The sequence below is a fragment of the Dermacentor albipictus genome, chromosome 8, assembly GCF_038994185.2.
Source record: "Dermacentor albipictus isolate Rhodes 1998 colony chromosome 8, USDA_Dalb.pri_finalv2, whole genome shotgun sequence".
Lineage (NCBI taxonomy): Eukaryota > Metazoa > Arthropoda > Arachnida > Ixodida > Ixodidae > Dermacentor > Dermacentor albipictus.
Window position 1 is genome coordinate 124,649,818 of NC_091828.1, and position 17,759 is coordinate 124,667,576.

At 46.1% G+C, this 17,759-nt stretch overlaps 3 protein-coding genes and 1 long non-coding RNA gene across 5 annotated transcripts in view; 3 read left to right on the forward strand and 1 right to left on the reverse strand.

The window, feature by feature from the left end:
• Positions 1-17,759, forward strand: part of LOC135918306 (protein Njmu-R1-like) — a 148,680-nt gene that overhangs the window by 44,829 nt on the left and 86,092 nt on the right. The gene's annotated exons all lie outside the window — the stretch shown is intronic.
• The window catches only part of LOC135900729 (lysosomal alpha-mannosidase-like), a 140,801-nt gene that overhangs the window by 25,136 nt on the left and 97,906 nt on the right, over positions 1-17,759 (forward strand). The gene's annotated exons all lie outside the window — the stretch shown is intronic.
• On the reverse strand, positions 2,519-8,219 carry LOC135918305 (8.6 kDa transglutaminase substrate-like). The gene is made up of 4 exons (XM_070523012.1): positions 8,117-8,219; positions 7,106-7,162; positions 4,675-4,798; positions 2,519-2,765 (listed from the first exon to the last, which is right to left on the reverse strand). Exons 2-4 carry the CDS (start codon positions 7,153-7,155, stop codon positions 2,643-2,645), a joined length of 297 nt encoding a protein of 98 aa, XP_070379113.1. The 5' UTR covers positions 7,156-7,162; positions 8,117-8,219; the 3' UTR covers positions 2,519-2,642.
• LOC135918315 (uncharacterized) lies at positions 10,163-16,076 on the forward strand. 2 transcript variants are annotated; one of them, XR_010569623.2, is made up of 4 exons: positions 10,163-10,283; positions 11,177-11,233; positions 13,970-14,093; positions 15,665-16,076. It is a non-coding gene; the product is annotated as an uncharacterized lncRNA (long non-coding RNA). The 2 variants fall into 2 exon arrangements; XR_011507788.1 differs by lacking the exons at positions 10,163-10,283; positions 11,177-11,233 and having other exon boundaries at positions 13,905-14,093.

The window sequence follows — 17,759 nt, forward strand, 5'->3', positions numbered from 1 at the left end:
GTTGGACAACTGCTGGTAAACAGCACTCTACCTACTATGTAGCTTAGCTGGAGATTGCAGAGCTGTAACTTGATTTTACGAAGTCAGCAGAGGTCATATAAGGCTGCTATTTGGGCCTGTTGATGTGCCGTTGGTACAGATTACGTATACCACGTTGCGGACAAGTACACAAGTGCGCGTATCCCTTGTCTCTTCCTCTTGTCCTTGTCCGTGACCTGCTACGTAATGTGTGCCATTGAATAGGGGTAGATCTTGCATTTGTATTGGCGGTGCCCAACTGAAGAAAACACGCACACAAGAACAAAAATGGAATAGACGAAATCCAGAGCTCGCGTCTTCTATTTCGTTCCCTTTCTTTGCGTGCTTCATTCAGTTTAGCGCTGCCGATACGAATACAGGCTCAAACAACCAACAAGCCAGCGTATCCATTTAATCAATGGTCGACCGATAGATGTTCCTAAAATTAAGGAACACCAGGCGTAGTGTTTCGGGAGATAAGAGGAAACTTTCTTTGAGAGAGGCCGGCCTGCGGTTAAAAGAATTTGGCGTTCTATTCTGCTGTAGTAAGAGGCAAGTAGCAGAGGAAGATAGGGGCACGTGAGGGATGACGACGGGGACAGCTAGTGTGTGAGTACGCTGCTGCGTGTTCGCTGCTATACTTTGTTTGCCCGTCATCAGTATTATGCTTTACCATCAGGCTCGAACATCGGGGTTCTTTTTCGGTGGCACGACGGGCACGCCTTATTGAGACCCATCGATTCGTGGAGTTTAACGTCCTGGAACAACACTGGCTCTATGAGAGACGTAGCATGAGGAGTAAAAACTTTATTCAGAGTGTCCGGTGATTTGGGCGAGTTGGGGCCATAAGCACCCAAGCCTAGGTGACCGCCTCGAGTCCTTGGACACTGGCGGCTTCCTCGGCGTGCTGGACGGCCCAGAGCAGATCGGCGAGGTTGTGGCTGAGCAGGGGCCGCCTCCCCAGGCGCCCCTCGGTTGCCATGTCTACCAGTGCCATGTCTACCTCGTTCGTCGGGGACCCCCACCGCTCGCTACCGGTGCATTCCCACAGCATGGGCTGCAGCATCGCTCTGGTTCCGCACACTTTGCACTCGTCAAAAGAAGGGTGGGGATAGCAGGGGCGAAGGATCGCCAGGTTCGGATGCGTGTGTGTCTGCAATTACCTCCAGGCAACCACCTCTTTCCTGCTTGGTTTGGCGGGTGGTGGTGGGTATTTGCATCTATTCAGCCTGTAGTGTTGCGTGATTTCTCTGAAAGTGACGTAGCATGAGGGCTTCTCTACGAGCGTGCTTTTGGACTTCTCAATCGAAATGCGGCCCCCGATGTCGGGAATCGACCAGGTGACCTCGAGCTCAGCTGCGGAACGCCGCAGCCAGGCGTGCACTACGAATGCTGTAAAAATAATTGTCGAACAAACGCGAGTTCCATCGACTGCTCTCGAACGTATGCGGCGAGGCACGTGTACAAGTAGGGCGCGTGCTCGAGCAGCGTGGCTCGATCGCGATAACAGTGCCAAAATTTGATCGCCGCTTTCTTACCGTTTGCGGCCTGCTTGACCTTCCTGGTACAAAGTTCGCCCAATTAACAGTTTGGTTCTCTCTGCCCGCTCGTTATAACCACCGTGTTCCTGCGTGGGCACGGTTAATGTTCCCGCATAGGGCCACGGGAGCCATATACAAGGATATCACAGGCACTGTCACCTCAACGTGACATCTGGTGGAGGTGGTTCTGGGTGTGCAAAGGATGCCAACTGGGAGTCATCGTCTTGAATATGTGTGATCGTGTTTTTATTGTGTTCGGTTGAAATATGCAGCGCCACGTCTCATCCGTGATCAAGAAGAAAGAAACTAGCACATACGCAACCGTTTACCCGGGATCCTTTATATTCCCTTCCTGAAAAAAATGTCTAGCAGCCACGAATCGAAGTTATCTTTTGGACACAGTATTTATTAATATATTTTTGAAGCAGTTGGTCTTATTTACAAGGACACTGAAGAGGAGGTTAACTTGAGCTTTAAAAGTAAATGACACTTCTAGAAATAGCAAAATAGAACCTCTCCTACCGTGAGAAAAATAAATCTTAAGTCAGAAAAGGCTGGTGGCGACGCCATTTTGGTGTTCTTGTATTTGGACGGCACCTGCTCCGGCCTAGGAAACTGCTTATTCAGGAAAGATGGAATACCCTGTGTTATAGAGCAACAAAGCACTGACCATTGCAAGCTTCGAGAACTTTTCCTACGCAAGAGCGGTATAGCTACTTCGACATTCATGACGACACTGTGGCGTACACCGGTGCCGGGATTCCAGCGCAAAATTAAAAGAACAAATCTAATAGAATTTTGACAAACATAAATTTCTCTCCGAGTAATCAACACGTTATCGCTAAACTAACGAATCTAAAGTTTCGAAACAATATTTTATCAGTCAAAATTGTTTTGGTGCATTTCTGAAGTGTAGCCTTGACACAACCGTGGTTGCAGAATAATGTCGAAGACACGGCGAGACGTGTACAACCCTGTTGGCCCTCTGAAACATCACAGAAACGAAGTTTGCGTTTACAGAGTCAATCTGATGCACCTCAGGCGCGCCGCAGCCGCCTAGCTGTTGGACTGGGCAGGCTATCCTCAGTTAGCCCTGCAGTGTCCCGTGCCGCCGTGCTCAAAGCTTCGCTCGGCGTCGTCCAGAATGCAGCGGTAGCCCTCCGTGCAGGTGTCCCGAAACAAGGCGGTGCATTCTTCGTTGGGGCACTGTTGTACAAAAAAAAAGGGGGGGGGATCGCAGCAAGTCAGGCCGCTAAGACAGGACAAACGATCATTGGGGCAAGAGCTGCACGTGATCGAAGAGACATACCCACGATAAGCACTACCAATAAGAGCATTGCATGTATCGAACATGTAGATGTGGCTTGGCTGTAATTAAACCCACAACGCCCAATGTATACATTTTTATAAGCTGAATTCAGCACTTCGAAATGGTAGTTGCTGTACTACTCAATCGATATTTGAAATAACGTTGCATTATATTTTATGGGAGGGGAAAGGGGGAAGCGTACTTTACGTGGTCAGAAATAAAGATGAAGAAGTTGTTTTGTTGGTCTTCGGTGTAGAACTATGTTCGCGTTTTGTGTGGTTACAATCATCGGCGGTGAACGCAGAGAGAAAAGATTGAGAGAGAGAAAAGAGTGTGAAGGTACGTTGTTTAGGCGTCAGCACACACATCATACGCACAGAGATGGGTAAACAAAAGTGTCCCTTAAATACAACAGCGAAGAAGCAGCTTGGGATCACATTAAAATCATTTACCCGAAATAGCACTGGCTGCACAATTTCTTCTAAGCACGCAGTTTGCGTACACAGTAAGTCCTTTAGCCTAAGAAAATGTATCTGCCCTACCGGCATTTTGCCGTCACTAGCCTTGAGAGAGGGAAAAGTCAGATGAAGAAAAGGCAGGGAGCGTAACGAGAGAGGAGTTCGGTTTTATACCCTGCACTTGTGGAAGGGCATATAAAGAGAAAGAAAAAGGTATCAAGACGACGAACGTCAATCAATCAATATATCAATCAATATATCAATCATATATCAATCAATCAATCAATCAATCAATCAATCAATCAATCAATCAATCAATCAATCAATCAATCAATCAATCAATCAATCAATCAATCAATCAATCAATCAATCAATCAATCAAAAGTTCCGTTTTTACAGAGAAACTGGGTTTGATGAGAAAGAAAGCAAGTCTTGAAGACCGCTTGGCCGCTGATCACGCCCTAATGGGCACGTATTGATCTCGGAGGTGCTTGGGTCGCAGAGGGCGTGGCAGAGGTGAAGCCACGCCATGATATGTTCAAGCGGTGGCCCTCATGTCGTTTCCATGGAATGGCGGGGGTGTCGCATATACGTCCATGTTTGTTCCCAAGTGTTCCAGGGCCCACTGTCGTCGCATGCGCAGCTGTCCGGGCACGTTCGTCCGGTGATGTACATGGCGTATTGCTGTCATGGCTGCCGTTGCATATTATGAACGTGCCTGTATATGTGCTACTCGCCATGTTGTCAATTGCATATTGCCTTTGTACCTATTCTCTGGTTTGAACGGGACCGTAATATGTAAATGTATATATATACATTTATATGCAGGGAAATGGATATATGCCTGGAATATCTGATGTGCTTAATATACTATACTGGCCACGTCGAGCTGTGTTCTTACAGCTTAATTGTCATGGTGGCCTTCAACGCTGTACTTTGTGCATGTTGTGTATGAATCTTGACGTATCAGTCTGCAATCTTGATGGACTTGCAGTAAAACACGTTGTGGGGCTCGTTGGTGCATAGCTTTCACAAGATGAAGCGCCAACAATGACAGCGCACAAAGAAGGAACAAAGACAGGAAGCGCCTTGTCCTGTCTTTGTTCCTTCTTAGCGTGCTGCCACTGTTGGCACTTCATCTTTTTAAAACTTCATGGAAGTATGGGAGAGACCTTTACTCTGCAGTGGGCGTAACCAGGCTGATGATGATGATGATGCTGTTAGCGACCCCCTGACCTCGTCGAGCTCTGTTCTTACAGCTTTCTTGCCAAGGTGGCCTTCAACGCTGTACTTTGTGCATGTTGGGAATAAATCTTGACGTATCGGTCTACATGCGTTGTGAACTTACCGAGTGGCAGTAGTCGCAGCAACCGCAGTAGCCCTTGTAGCTTCCGCAGCGACAATCCAACACCTCGCACGTCGACGGGTCACACGTTATGCCGGCGCACTGGGGCGGCGACGTCGCGGACACGCTGCAAGAAAGAACGTCACACGGGCGCCACGGTTCTGTGTGAAAAAGCTTTCGTTTGCTGCGGCCCCTCAATGTTTTTTTTTTGTGCTTTAGGATCTTTGAGTACACAGTTCTTTTGCGTAAATGCACTTGCATGTTACGGATCTAAAATGTTCAACATTATTAGCAAGATGAGAGTAAGGCCTTGAATAATGTTTAATTCCTTTGCTCTTCCCCCCTTTTTCTCGCGTGTTTCTTTGAAACAAGGTCAAATTGAGTTTGAACACATCCTGAAGGAAAACACGGATAATACGTTAAAGGGAAAATAGCTTGATCCGTCAAAATAAAGCGGGGAAGGAAAGAATAACTTTGCGTTTCGTACAGTCTTGAGCTAAAGTCTAGAGACCACAGATGCCGAGAAAAATTTTTTTGTTTATGCGCTGCCTACTGAAATCAAAGGGTAAAGCCTGCGCGTGTCTTCTCGACCAATGAAATGCGTTGAAGCTACTCCGCGTTGCACCGCACTACGCTAGAAGAAGTAGAAAAAAAATGAAGGATGCTTAAGCTTCGCCTTTGAGAGTGGAACGCAATAACATTTAAAGATCCCCGAGTGCTTCTCACGCTTCCCGGCAACTGCAGCTTATGTACCGGAAAACCCTGGCGGCGAACGCTGTGCATGAAAGCGAACTTTCTGGCTCTCTTTTTTTTTTATGGTGCGCAAGGAACCAAGGAGGCCGCGCCGCTAAGACAGACATCAAACGGTAGCTGGAAAACGCTGTCGCCCAAAAAGGAGCACGTGTTTGAGTCTCCGCGTTCCAGAATTATGTTTTCTCCTATATTCAAATTACAATCCTGCGCTATCATGTCAGGAGGTTGTGCGGAAGTAGTACCTCAGGATTTTTCTGACGCATTTTACTTTGAGAAATTAAATTAATGCAGTACCTTCCTTGCGCTGCATGGAGGACCTGCTTGTTTGGATATTCGTGGTTTGGTATGCATGGTGTGGACGCTTGACGTCGGACACCGACGTCGGATTTCTTGCGACATGGACTCCTTAACGCTGTTGCGTTAATATTCTTTTTGCGGATACCACGGCCTCCGAACTACCGCTACCAAGGTGTCTTTGATAACGTGCAATTCAGGACATAATGTAATTAAAGCTCAGCAGGAAGCGTACTTCGAAGGCAGCACTCTAAGTGTATCCTACACATCCTGCGGCGCTCCTGAAGAAAGTTAAATCACTTAAATATGAAACACGTGCCTTAGGGAGAGGAGCATAGCGCCTTACTCCTAATATTTTAGGGATATCACTTTCACTCGTTGAAGGAGGTGGTATTGGATTACAAGCTTGTGAGCCTTTCAGTTCAGTTGCTTCTTGCACTAGTTATCAGCCAGAAAAATGGCAGTGAGAGTTACAACGGACAGTTAATATGCCGAAACGTTAATACAGGCGATGGACTTGCTTGTTCGTCATGGTGCAATATCTGGTCCCGAGGCATAGATGACCGAGACAGGAGACGGATGCGGCAAAACGCGGTGTTGACGGATTGCAATGTGCTTGTGTCGCTAATCAACTTGCTCTTCTCAAGAATAGTGCTGCTACAAGCCGATGTGAAAACATAAGGTAAACGCACCGTGAAAGCCACCCGGAAATAGAAACTGGTGGCAAGGAATCAAATATAGATCTCATAACACGTTAAAACCATGTGTGAATAATTCGTTGTTCAAGTATGACTATCAGCAGCTGAAACTTGATGGGGTCCCCTGCGCTACTATTAATCGAGTTCCATGCCAGTTTTGCTTACTAACTGGAGCACACTTGCAGTTATGTTCCTCTTTAACCCATCCCGAGCAATATTAACAGTATAACGCTGGGGTATATCGCATCATGTTTCAGACGTTGATCTTTATATTAGAAGAACGACACGTTGCTGAGGCACTGTTTAATGTCCCATCGAGTGTTGGGCTGCTGAGCACGAGGTCGCGGGATCGAATCCCGGCCACGGCGGCAGCATTTCGATGGGGGCGAAATGCGAAAACACCCGTGTGCTTAGATTTAGGTGCACGTTAAAGAACCCCAGGTGGTCAAAATTTCCGGAGTCCTCCACTACGGCGTGCCTCATAATCAGAAAGTGGTTTTGGCACGTAAAACCCCAAATATTATTATTATAATGTCCCATCGAGTCAACTAATGCCAATTTTTATTTCCGGAAGGTTCTCTCACGACAAATTTATCTTATCATTGTAACTTCGACTTGATTCAAGACTATCACTGACAACTGTGAGTTGATTAGTTCAGTTTAGTGCGTGACTGCACTGGGCATCTCACCTGAGGACAGCGCTTGCGACGAGGAAAATGGAAATCAAGGCGATCTTCATATCAGCACTGCAGGAAAAGCAGACAACACTGATCGAACATTTTCGATGTTCTTTCCCCACTTTATTGCAATACTGCTTTAAGGCGGGACCATGAACAAAAGTTTATCCGTCGCCTTGCCTGATGAACCAACGCTGTCGTATGGCATATTCAAATAAGTTAAAACAACAACAAGAAAAACACAATGTATCACTTACATTTCTCGTGAAGATTATAGTACGTGATGTGTATGAATAAGATACGCAATAGAAAACTGCTACTTTTAGCTTGCGCGATTTCTTTATGTATCCAAAAGTATACCAATATCTAATCAAATCTCTACGCTTCAACACGTGCTGCACAAGCACGCTCAACATTCTTTTTTTTTTTCGAAGCACGTGCTCGATATAATGACGCTTCGCACGCGAACAGTAAGCTAGTGCACATTCGACCTGACGTGAACACCATAATATAAACTGAGCCAGAGAAGCGATCATTTTCTTTTATTTTTGTTCTCTGAATTCGACGTCACTCCGAGTTGAAGTCCTTACTCACGGATACAGATGATTGAACGCATGCTCAAAGGAACTTTGTACACGCCCGGACGAAAAATACCAAAATGCAATTTCGGGGAACTGTAGCCAGAAACAGAATGCCCATGCGAGTACTTGAAGAAACCGCACAGAGGTTGCAATATGTTGAAACGACGTTACACGCATCAAGAATGTGTCGACGAGACGTAAATGCCGTTGACGACTGTAAATGTCATGTTGAAAAACTGCCGCTTAACACTTCATTCTCAGCATGGCCTAAGTTATGATTGCGAGTCTTATTCGACGAACAGCATCTTAAGCACAAAGTTGAACACACGACTCGAGCGCTTCGTCCTTGTCGGCTTCCGCGCTGTTCGTCCGATATGAGCATCCAGCACCTAGCCCAAGTATCCCTGCAACTGTAACCATAAAAATTTGGAATACATCTCACCTCACTTCTCTCTCGCGAAGCTGAAAGAAATCTGGTATTCCTCGCTGGATGTCCAGAAAGGCTTCAAACGACACCGACTTTGAGAGCTGCCCTTATATACGGGACGAAAAGGAAGTCAGGTCGCCGCATCTCGCTATGCAGCAACAACGAAAGAAGGCTTTATCAGCTAAAGACATAAACACGCCCGCACGAACAAAAAAGCAAAATACTGATAGAAATATGGCGCACGTTTCGTCCAGTGTGCATGGTCTGTGTGTGGTTGACCGGACTCTACGGCGTCTCGGGTTGCTTGCCGACTATGCGAGAAGGAACTCCGGCAGTTCTTGGCGGTATACGTGGTAAACGGTACCTGAAGTACCTGAAGAAACCACGCAGAGGTTGCAATATGACGAAACAACGTTACTCGCGTCAAGAATGTGTTGACGAGACGTAAATGTTATGTTGAAGAACTGCCGCTTAACACTTCATTCTCAGCATAGCCTAAATTATAATTGCGAGTCTTATTCGACGAACAGCAACATAAGCACGAAGTTGAACACACGACTCGAGCGCTTCATGCTTGTCTGCTTCGACGCTCTTCGTCCGATAGAGAGAGAGAGATAGACAACTTCATGTAGTCGCCTGCAGAACGACACCATGATTAAATGGCGCCGTGACGCGGGCGCTGACGTCTTCTCAGCGGGTGGTCTCTACTCAATTCCAGCGCGTGTGACTCCCGCGGTCGCTCGCCCTGAGGGGCAACGTGCCGTCGGTTTCGCTCGGCCTTTGTCTTTCAAGAGCCGCTGAGACCTGCTGGACGGCCCAGGTTTGGCTTTCGTGGTCGTAGCATTCCGCTCTTCGTCTCATCTGAGCATCCAGTAGCTAGCCAATGTATCCCTGCAACTGCGACTATAAAAATTTGGAATATATCTCACCTCGCTTCTCTCTCACGTAGCTGAAAAAAATCTGGTATTTATCGCTGGATATCCAGGAAAGCTTCAAACGACACCAACTTTGAGAGCTGCCCTTATACACGGGACAACAAGGAAGTTAGGTCACCGTCTCTCACTGTGCAACAACAACGAAAGAAAGCTTGTTCAGCTAAAGACAGAAACACGTCCGCACGAACAAAAAAGCAAAATGCTGAGAAAAATGACCCACGTTTCGTCCATCATGCATGGTCCGTGTGTGGTTTATCGCACTCGGCGGCGTATCGGTTTGCTTGCTGACTATGCGAGAAGGAACTCCGGCAGTTCTTGGCGGTATACGTGGTAAACGGTATGCAGCGGCCTACTGCGGTAAAATACAGCTTTACATACATAATGCACCTATGTTCTACACGACAGGTAATGTAAGCTAACTAAACGTGGTCCCGACGACAGCCACTATCGTCCTAATTGGGATGCCGTTATCGTTGTCACGTCATCCTCGGACCACCTACAATAAGCCTCAGATTAAGAAGAAGCTTCCGATGTTTTGTAGTCAGAAGTCTGACTACAGAACATCGTTAGTCTTAGAATTGTATCTTGCAGTTTGTTTCCTTAATTTTTTCATTGAAGCGCTTGGCTAACGTTAGCTCGGACACACAGTACGCTGACTCCAGTCATTTTAGAGCGCAGCTCTTATAGACACGCCTTCCTGCGTTTCGCGTGGGTGTCCTCGCCGTAACCTAGCGATGTAACCGATGCATTCCCGCATTGTGGTGATGCGAATAAATTGCAACTTCAACCTCAACTTCAACTTCAAGCGAACACAATGTTTAGTTGGCTTGTATTACCAATCGTGTAGAACGTAGGCGCGTTATGTATGTGACGCTGCATTTTACCGCAGTAGGCCTCTGCATACCGTTTACCCCGTATACCGCCAAGAACTGCCGCAATTCCTTCTTGCATAGTCGGCAAGCAAACCGAGACGCCGCAGAGTGCGGCAAACCACACTCAGACCATGCACACTGGACGGCACGTGGGTCATTTTTATCAGCATTTTGCTTTTTTGTTCGTGCGGACATGTTCCTGTCTTTAGCTGAACAAGCTTTCTTTCGTTGCTGTTGCATAGTGAGAGACGGCGACCTAACTTCCTTGTTGTCCCGTATATAAGGGCAGCTCTCAAAGGTGGTGTCGTTTGAAGCTTTCCTGGATATCCAGCGATAAATACCAGATTTTTTTCAGCTACGTGAGAGAGAAGCGAGGTGAGATGTATTCCAAATTTTTATAGTCACATTTGCAAGGATACGTGGGCTAGGTACTGGATGCTCATATCGGACGAACAGCGTGGAAGCAGACAAGCACGAAGCGCTCGAGTCGTGTGTTCAACTTCGTGCTTATGTTGCTGTTCGTCGAATAAGACCCGCAATTAAAATTTAGGCTATGCTGAGAATGAAGTGTTAAGCGGCAGTTCCTCAACATAACATTTACGTCTCGTCAACACATTCTTGATGCGAGTAACGTTGTTTCGTCATATTGCAACCTCCGCGTGGTTTCTTCAGGTACTCGCTTGGGCATTCTGTTTCCTGACAGAGTCCCCGAAATTGCATTTTGGTATTTTTCGTCCGCCCATGTACAAAGTTTCTTTGAGCATGCGTTCAATCATGTGTATCCGTGAGTAAGGACTACAACTCAGAGTGACGTTGAATTCAGAGAATTCAGAGAACGTCAGGTGGAATGTGCACTAGCTAACTGTTGGCGTGCGGACGTCATGATATCGAGCAGGTGCTTCGAAAAAAAAAGAAAATAAATGTCGTGTGTGCTTGTGCAGCAAGTGTAGAAGCGTAGAGATTTGATTAGATATGGGTATACATTTGGATATAGAAAGAAATCGCACTAGCTAAAAGTAGCAGTTTTCTATTGTGTATCTTATTCATACACATCACGTACGATAATCTTCACGAGAGATGCAAATGATGCATCGTGTTTTTGTTGTTGTTGTTTTAACTTATTTGAATATGCCATACGACAGCGTTGGTTCATCAGGCAAGGCGACGGACAAACTTTTGTTCATGGTCCCGCCTTAAAGCAGTATTGCCAAAAAGGTGGGGAAAGAACATTGTAAATGTTGGATCAGTGTTGTCTGTTTTTCCTGCAGTGCTGATATGAAGATCACCTTGATTTCCATTTTCCTCGTCGCAAGCGCTGTTCTCAGGTGAGACGCCAAGTACAGCCACGCACTCAACTGAACTAATCAACCCACAGATCTCAATGATAGTCTTGAATCAAGTCGATGTGACAATGACAAGATAAACCTCCCGTGAGGAAACCTTGCGGAAATAAAAATCGGCACTAGTTGACTCGATCTGACGTTAAACAATGCCTCAGCAACGTGTTGTTCTTCAAACATGAAGATCAACGGCTGAAACATGATGCAATATACCCCAGCGTTATACTCTTAATATTGTTCGACATTTGTTAAAGAGGTGTTCCAGTTACTCAGCAAAACTTGCATGGAACGCGATTAATAGTCACGCTGGGTTACCGCATCAAATTTCAGCCACTGATAGTCATACTTGAACAACGCATTATTGAGGCATGGTTTTAACGTGTGATCAAGTCTATACTTGACTGCTTGTAGCCGGTTTCTATTTCCGGATGACTTTCAAGGTACGTTAATCTCATGTTTTTTACATCGGCTTGTAGCAGCACTATTCTTGAGAAGAGCGAGTTGACTAGCGACACAAGCACCTTGCAACTCAACACCTTGCTTTGCCACTTTAGTCTCCGGTCTCTGTCATATAGGCCTCGTGGGATATCGCATCATGGCGAAACAGCAAGTCAAGCGCAATGTGTTAAAGTTTCGGCATATTAACTGTTCGTTCGAACTCTCGTTGTCATTTTTCTGGCTGATAACTGGTGCAAGAAGTAACTGAACTGAAAGGCTCACAAGCTTGTAATCCAATACCACCTCCTTCAACGAGTGAAAGTGACATCCCCAGAACATTAAGAGTAAGGCGCTATGTTCCTCTCTCTTAGGCATGTGTTTCACATTTAAGTGATTTCACTTTCTTCAGGAGCGCCGCAGGATGTGTAGGATGCACTTAGAGTACTGCCTTCGAAGTACGCTTCCTGCTGAGTTTTAATTACACTATGCCCTGAATTGCACGTTATCAAACAGACCTTGGAGCAGTAGTTCAGAGGCCATGGTGTAAGCAAAAAGGATATTAATCCGACAGCGTTAAGGGGCCCGTGTCGCTGAAAATCTGGCGGCGAGCGTCGACCGTCGTTTCCGGAATAATGATTCCGAACCAAGCATATCCAAACATGCAGGCCCTCCGTGCAGCGCAAGGAAGTTACTGCAGTAATTGAATTTCTCGAAGTCAAATGCGTCAGAAACATGTTAACGTACTACTTCCGCACAATGTACCGACATGATAACGCGGGATTGTAATTTGAATATACGAGAGAGAGAGAGAGAGAAAGGCAAAGGAAAGACAGGGAGGTTAACCAGAGATTATCTCCGGTTGGCTACCCTGTACTGGGGGAGGGGAAAGGGGAAGCGATAGGTGAGAGGGAGAAGGATTAAATAAAAAGAAAGAAACTACACACACACGCACGTACACACAAACTGTTTCTGTGGGCACTGTCACGCAGCCCACAAAGGCGTTCCTACTGTGATGCAGTGCACCGTACAATCCTGAGTCACACAGTGAAGTCACAATCTGTCAGAAAGTCCAGTGTCTTTTAAATACCGCAGCAGCGCCTTCATAGCCGATCGCGCTGATGTTCGCGTAGGCCAGTGTCCAAGGATCTTGTTTTATGACAGTGGGCGCTTGTCCAGTTTGTCTAGGGTGGCTGAGAGGACTGCTCTTTGCGGGTTGAAACGAGAGCACTCACAAAGAAGGTGCGCGATTGTTTCATTGCACCCGCAGAAGTCACAAAGTGGGTTGTCGGACATTCCGATAAGAAAGGAGTACGCATTTGAAAATGCTACTCCAAGCCATAGACGAACTAGAAGGGTACAGTCGCGTCGTGGAAGCTCGGGCGGAATACGGAGTTGTAAAGTAAGGTCCAGGGTATGAAGTCGTGCACTTGTGAAATCGGAATATACGAGAAAGCTTAATTCTGGTACGCGGAGACTCAAACACAAACCCCTTTTTTTACGCGATAGCGTTTTCCAGCTGCCGTTTGATGTCTGTCTTGGCAGCGCGGCCTCCTCGGTTCCTTGCACACCATCAAAAAAAGAAAAAAACCTAAGTAAGAAGGACCACATAGCTCGCCTTCGTGCGCAGCGTTCACCGCCATGGTTTTCCGGTAAACGTTACGGTTCCATAAGCTGAAGTTGTTGGGAAGCGTGAGAAGCGCTCGGGGATCTTTGAATGCTATCGCGTTCCACTCTTAAAGGCGAAGCTTAAGCGTCCTCCATTTTTTTTCTCTTTCTTCTAGCATAGCGCGGTGAAACGCCGAGTTGTTTCGACGCATTTCATTGGTCGAGAAGGCACGCGCAGGCTTTGCCTTTTGATTTTAGCAGGAAGCGCATAAAAAGAAATTATTTTCCCGGCATCTGTGGTTTCTAGACTTTCGGTCGCGACTGCAGCAAACGCAAAGTTATTCTCTCCTTCCCCGCTTTATTTTCGCAGATCAAAGCGATCTTCCCCTTAACGTATTATCCGTGTTTTCCTTCAATATGTGTTCAAACTCAATTTGACCTTGTTTCAAAGAAACACGCGAGAAAAAGGGGGGAAGAGCAAAGGAATTAAACATTATTCAAGGCCTTACTCTCATCTTGCTAATAATGGTAAAGGTTTCTAATCCGTAACGTGCAAATACCTTTACGCAAAGGAATTGTGCACTCAACGATCCTAAAGAAGGAAACCGTAAGGGGCACCAGCAAGCGAAAGCTTTTTCAGACTGGACCGTGGCGACCATGTGACGTTCTTTCTTGCAGCGTGTCTTCGACGTCGGTGCTACGGTGTGCCGACGCATCGTGTGACTGGTCGACGTGCGAGGTGCAGAATTGTCGCTGCGGAAGCTACAGGAGCTACTGCGGTTGCTGCGAATCCTGCCACTCGGTATGTCCATGGAGAATGTAGACCGATACGCCAAGATTTATTCACAACATGCACAAAGTACAGCGTTGAAGGCCACCTTGGCAGGAAAGCTGTAAGAACAGAGCTCGACGAGGCCAGGGGGTCGCTAGCAGCAGTTCGCCGAAAATAGAACGATAAGTGCAGTGAAGTGTTAGCTTCGCTTCGTATATTAAGCACATCAGATATTCCTGGCATATATCCACTTCCTTGCATATAAATCTATCTACATACATTTACATATTACGGTCGCGTTCAAACAGTTGAGCATAGGCATAAAGGCGATAGGTAATTGACCACATCGCGAGTAGCAGAGGTACAGGCACGTTCATAAAATGTGACGGCAGCTATGACAGCAATACACCATGTACAACATCACCGGACAAAAGCGCCCAGACAGCCGCGCATGCGACGACAGCGAAGCCAGCACCACACAGTGCGCTTCGGAACACTTCGAAGCAAGCATTGACGTATGCGCTACCCCCACGCTATCCTATCGGAACGACATGAAGGCCACCGCTTGAACATATCATGGCGTGGCTTCAACTCTGCCACGTCCGCAGCGACGTAAGCACCCCCCGAGATCAATACCTCTCCATTAGGGCGTGATCAGCGGTCAAGTGGTCTTCAAGATTTGCTTTCTTTCTCATCAAACCCAGTTTCTCTTTGTAAAGAACTGAACTTTGATTGATTGATTGATTGATTGATTGATAGTTTATTGATAGGTCAGTGATAGGTGATTGATTGATTGATTGATTGATTGATTGATTTTCGTCGTCTCGATAGCCTTTCATTACTCTTTAATGCCCTTTCACAAGCGCAGGGTAGAAAACCGAACTCCTCTCTCGTTACCCTTCCTGCCTTTACTTCCTCTCACTTTTCCCTCTCTCAAGGCTAGTGACGGCAAAATGCCGGTAGGGCAGATGCATTTTCTTAGGCTAAAGGACTTACTTTGTATGCAGTCTGCGTGCTTAGAAGGAATTGTGCAGCCAGTGCTATCTTGGGTAAATGATATTAACGTAATCCCAAGCTGCTTCTTCGCTGTTGTACTTAAAGGACACTTTTTTTACCCATCTCTGTGTGTGCGATGTGCGTGCTGACGCCGAGAAAGCTCTCCTTCGCAGTCTTTTCTTTTTTTAACCTTTTCTCTCTGCGTTCACCGCCGATGATTGCAACCTAACAAGGCGCGAACACCATTCTACACCACAAACCAATAAATCATCTTGTTCATCTTTATTTCTGGCCACGTAAAGTACATTTTGCTCCCCCCCCCCCAAGAAAATATAATGGAATGTTATTTGAGATATAAATTGAGTAGTACAGCAACTAGCATTTCGAAGTGCCGAATTCAGCTTATAAAACATGATACATTGGGCGTTGTAGATTTAATCTCAAACAACGTCACATCTACATATTCGATACAGGCAGGGCTCTTACTGGCAGCGCTTATCGTGTGTATACGGCTCTTGATCACGTGCACCGCTTGCTCCAATGATTTTTTGTCCTGAACTGCCGACCTGACTTGCTGCGACCGCCATTTTGTTTTTGTCCAACAGTGCCCCAACGAAGAATGCACCGACCTGTACGAGGACACCTGTTCGGGGGGCTACCACTGCGTCAGGGACAGCAGCTGGCGAAGCATTCAGATCAGCGGCAGGGGACGTTGCAGGATTAACCGAGGAAGAACTGTTACCAACTGCTAGGCGGTTATGGCGCGCTTGAGATGAATCAGACTGACTCTGTAAACGCAAACTTTGTTTCTGGGACATTTCCGGGGGTCAAAACGGTAATATGCGTCTCGTTGTATCTTCGACACCATTCTTGCAACAATGTTTGTGTTAAAGAGACAGTCCAGAGAGGCACCAAAAAGAATTTTGACTTATAAAATAGTGTTCCAGAATTTTAGATTCGTTATTGTAATGGCAATGTGTTGGTTACCAGAAGAGAAATTTATGATTGTCAAAATTCCATTTGATCTTCATTTTAATTTTTCGCCGGAATCCCGCCACCGGTACAAGCCACAGTGACCTATTCAATTTCGAAGTAGCTATACCGTTTTTGAGTAGGAAAAGTTATGTAAACTTGAAAGGTTCAGTGTTTTGTTGCTCTATAATACAGTGTATTCCATCTTTTCCGAATAAATAGTTTGCTATAGGCCGGAGCAGGTGCCGTCAAAATCAAATCAGGCTTTATTTCAAATACATTTGTTGACAGATATTGTTTGCTGGTCAATCTAAGCACATCGTGCTTGTTAGAACACCAAGCAGCAGGTGGTACAGCTTTCAATAGAGATATGAAGCATACAATTACCGTTCATAATTATACAACTTCAAAGTAAAACATTCTAACACACAAAGAATAAATACTACGTTTTCCAGTCACGTAAGAATCCCAATAAGAAATCACATATTACAATAAACAGTCGAATACCACTTCCTCACATTTTTCATCATTTTACCTTTTGAATTGATATCATACAGTGTTGCATCAAGTTCATTAAAGATATCAGGGACATAATACTTTCTTGTTTTCTTTACATAGTTTGTTAACACCCTTGGCTTAAAATACCTTTCTGTTTTTCGTAACGCAACATCTTTTTTTACCAATACTTTAAAAGAATTTACATAGAAAATACATGACGTCGCGGCGAGTTGGTGCGACAACTTCAATGTGGCGTCGACACCCGCCTCTCGTTTTCGCGTCTTTTCTGACTTAACAAGATTTCTTTCACACGGTAGGTGAGGCTTTATGTTGCCATTTGTAAAAGTGTAATTTACTCTGAAAGCTCAAGTCGCCTCCTCTTCAGTCTCCATGTAAACAAGTTGACTGGTTGCCTAAGCGAATTGACAACCATTCCCCTCTGTGAAGATGGAATGGCAGCGAAAGCTGACGTCAGTCAAAGCTCTCAAACGAAACAGGTCGGCCCGGCATTGCACTACCTTCGGGATGGACCCACCTATGAGGAGGGAGGTCTTGACGCCTGCTCACCTTCGCCCAGGTTCGGCTCGGTGTTGCACTACCTTCGAGATCGGTCCACGTATGGAAAGTCCTTAACGCCTGCTTCAGCTTTGCCGCGGGTCGGCCCGGCATTGCACTACCTTCGGAATCGGCCCGCGTATGAAATTCAAGGGCGCGTTACAGGTTCCCGGGCCCACAGGAGCATGGGCCATTGAGCTTGGGCCCTTTCTGCACTATCACCAAGAATCGGCCGACATGATGATTTTTTCTGTTGAGGGACGCCGAAAAAAAAAAAACTATGGAAGGTTAGTCATATACAGCTTTCGCTGTAAAATAAATAAATACTTCGTCCAAAAGATGACTTCGCTTCGTTGCTGCTAGACATCTTTCAGGTCTGGTATGACGGCTGCCAGGTAAACGGTTGCGTGTATGCTAGCATATTCTTGATCACGGATGAGACGCTGCGCGGCATATGACAACCGAACACAACGCAAACACGATCACACCTATTCAAGACACCCAGAACCTCCCAAACCCAGAACCTCCTAGAATCTCCACCGAACCCAGAAGCTCCACCAAATGTCACGTTGAGCTGACAGTGCCTGTAATGTCCCTGTGTATGGCTCCCGTGGCCCCTTGCGGGAACATTAACAGAACCCACGCAGCAACACGGTGGATATGACGAACGGGAAG

What these genes read in the sequence shown, in the direction of transcription:
- LOC135918305 (XM_070523012.1), bottom strand. Translation starts at nt 7,155, where the DNA reads ATGAAGATCGCCTTGATTTCCATTTTCCTCGTCGCAAGCGCTGTCCTC. An exon ending in GTCGCAAGCGCTGTCCTCAG is followed by an intron (nt 4,799 to 7,105) that starts GTGAGATGCCCA and finishes TCTTTCTTGCAG; the next exon opens with CGTGTCCGCGACGTCGCCGC. An exon ending in GCTGCGACTACTGCCACTCG is followed by an intron (nt 2,766 to 4,674) that starts GTAAGTTCACAA and finishes TTTGTACAACAG; the next exon opens with TGCCCCAACGAAGAATGCAC.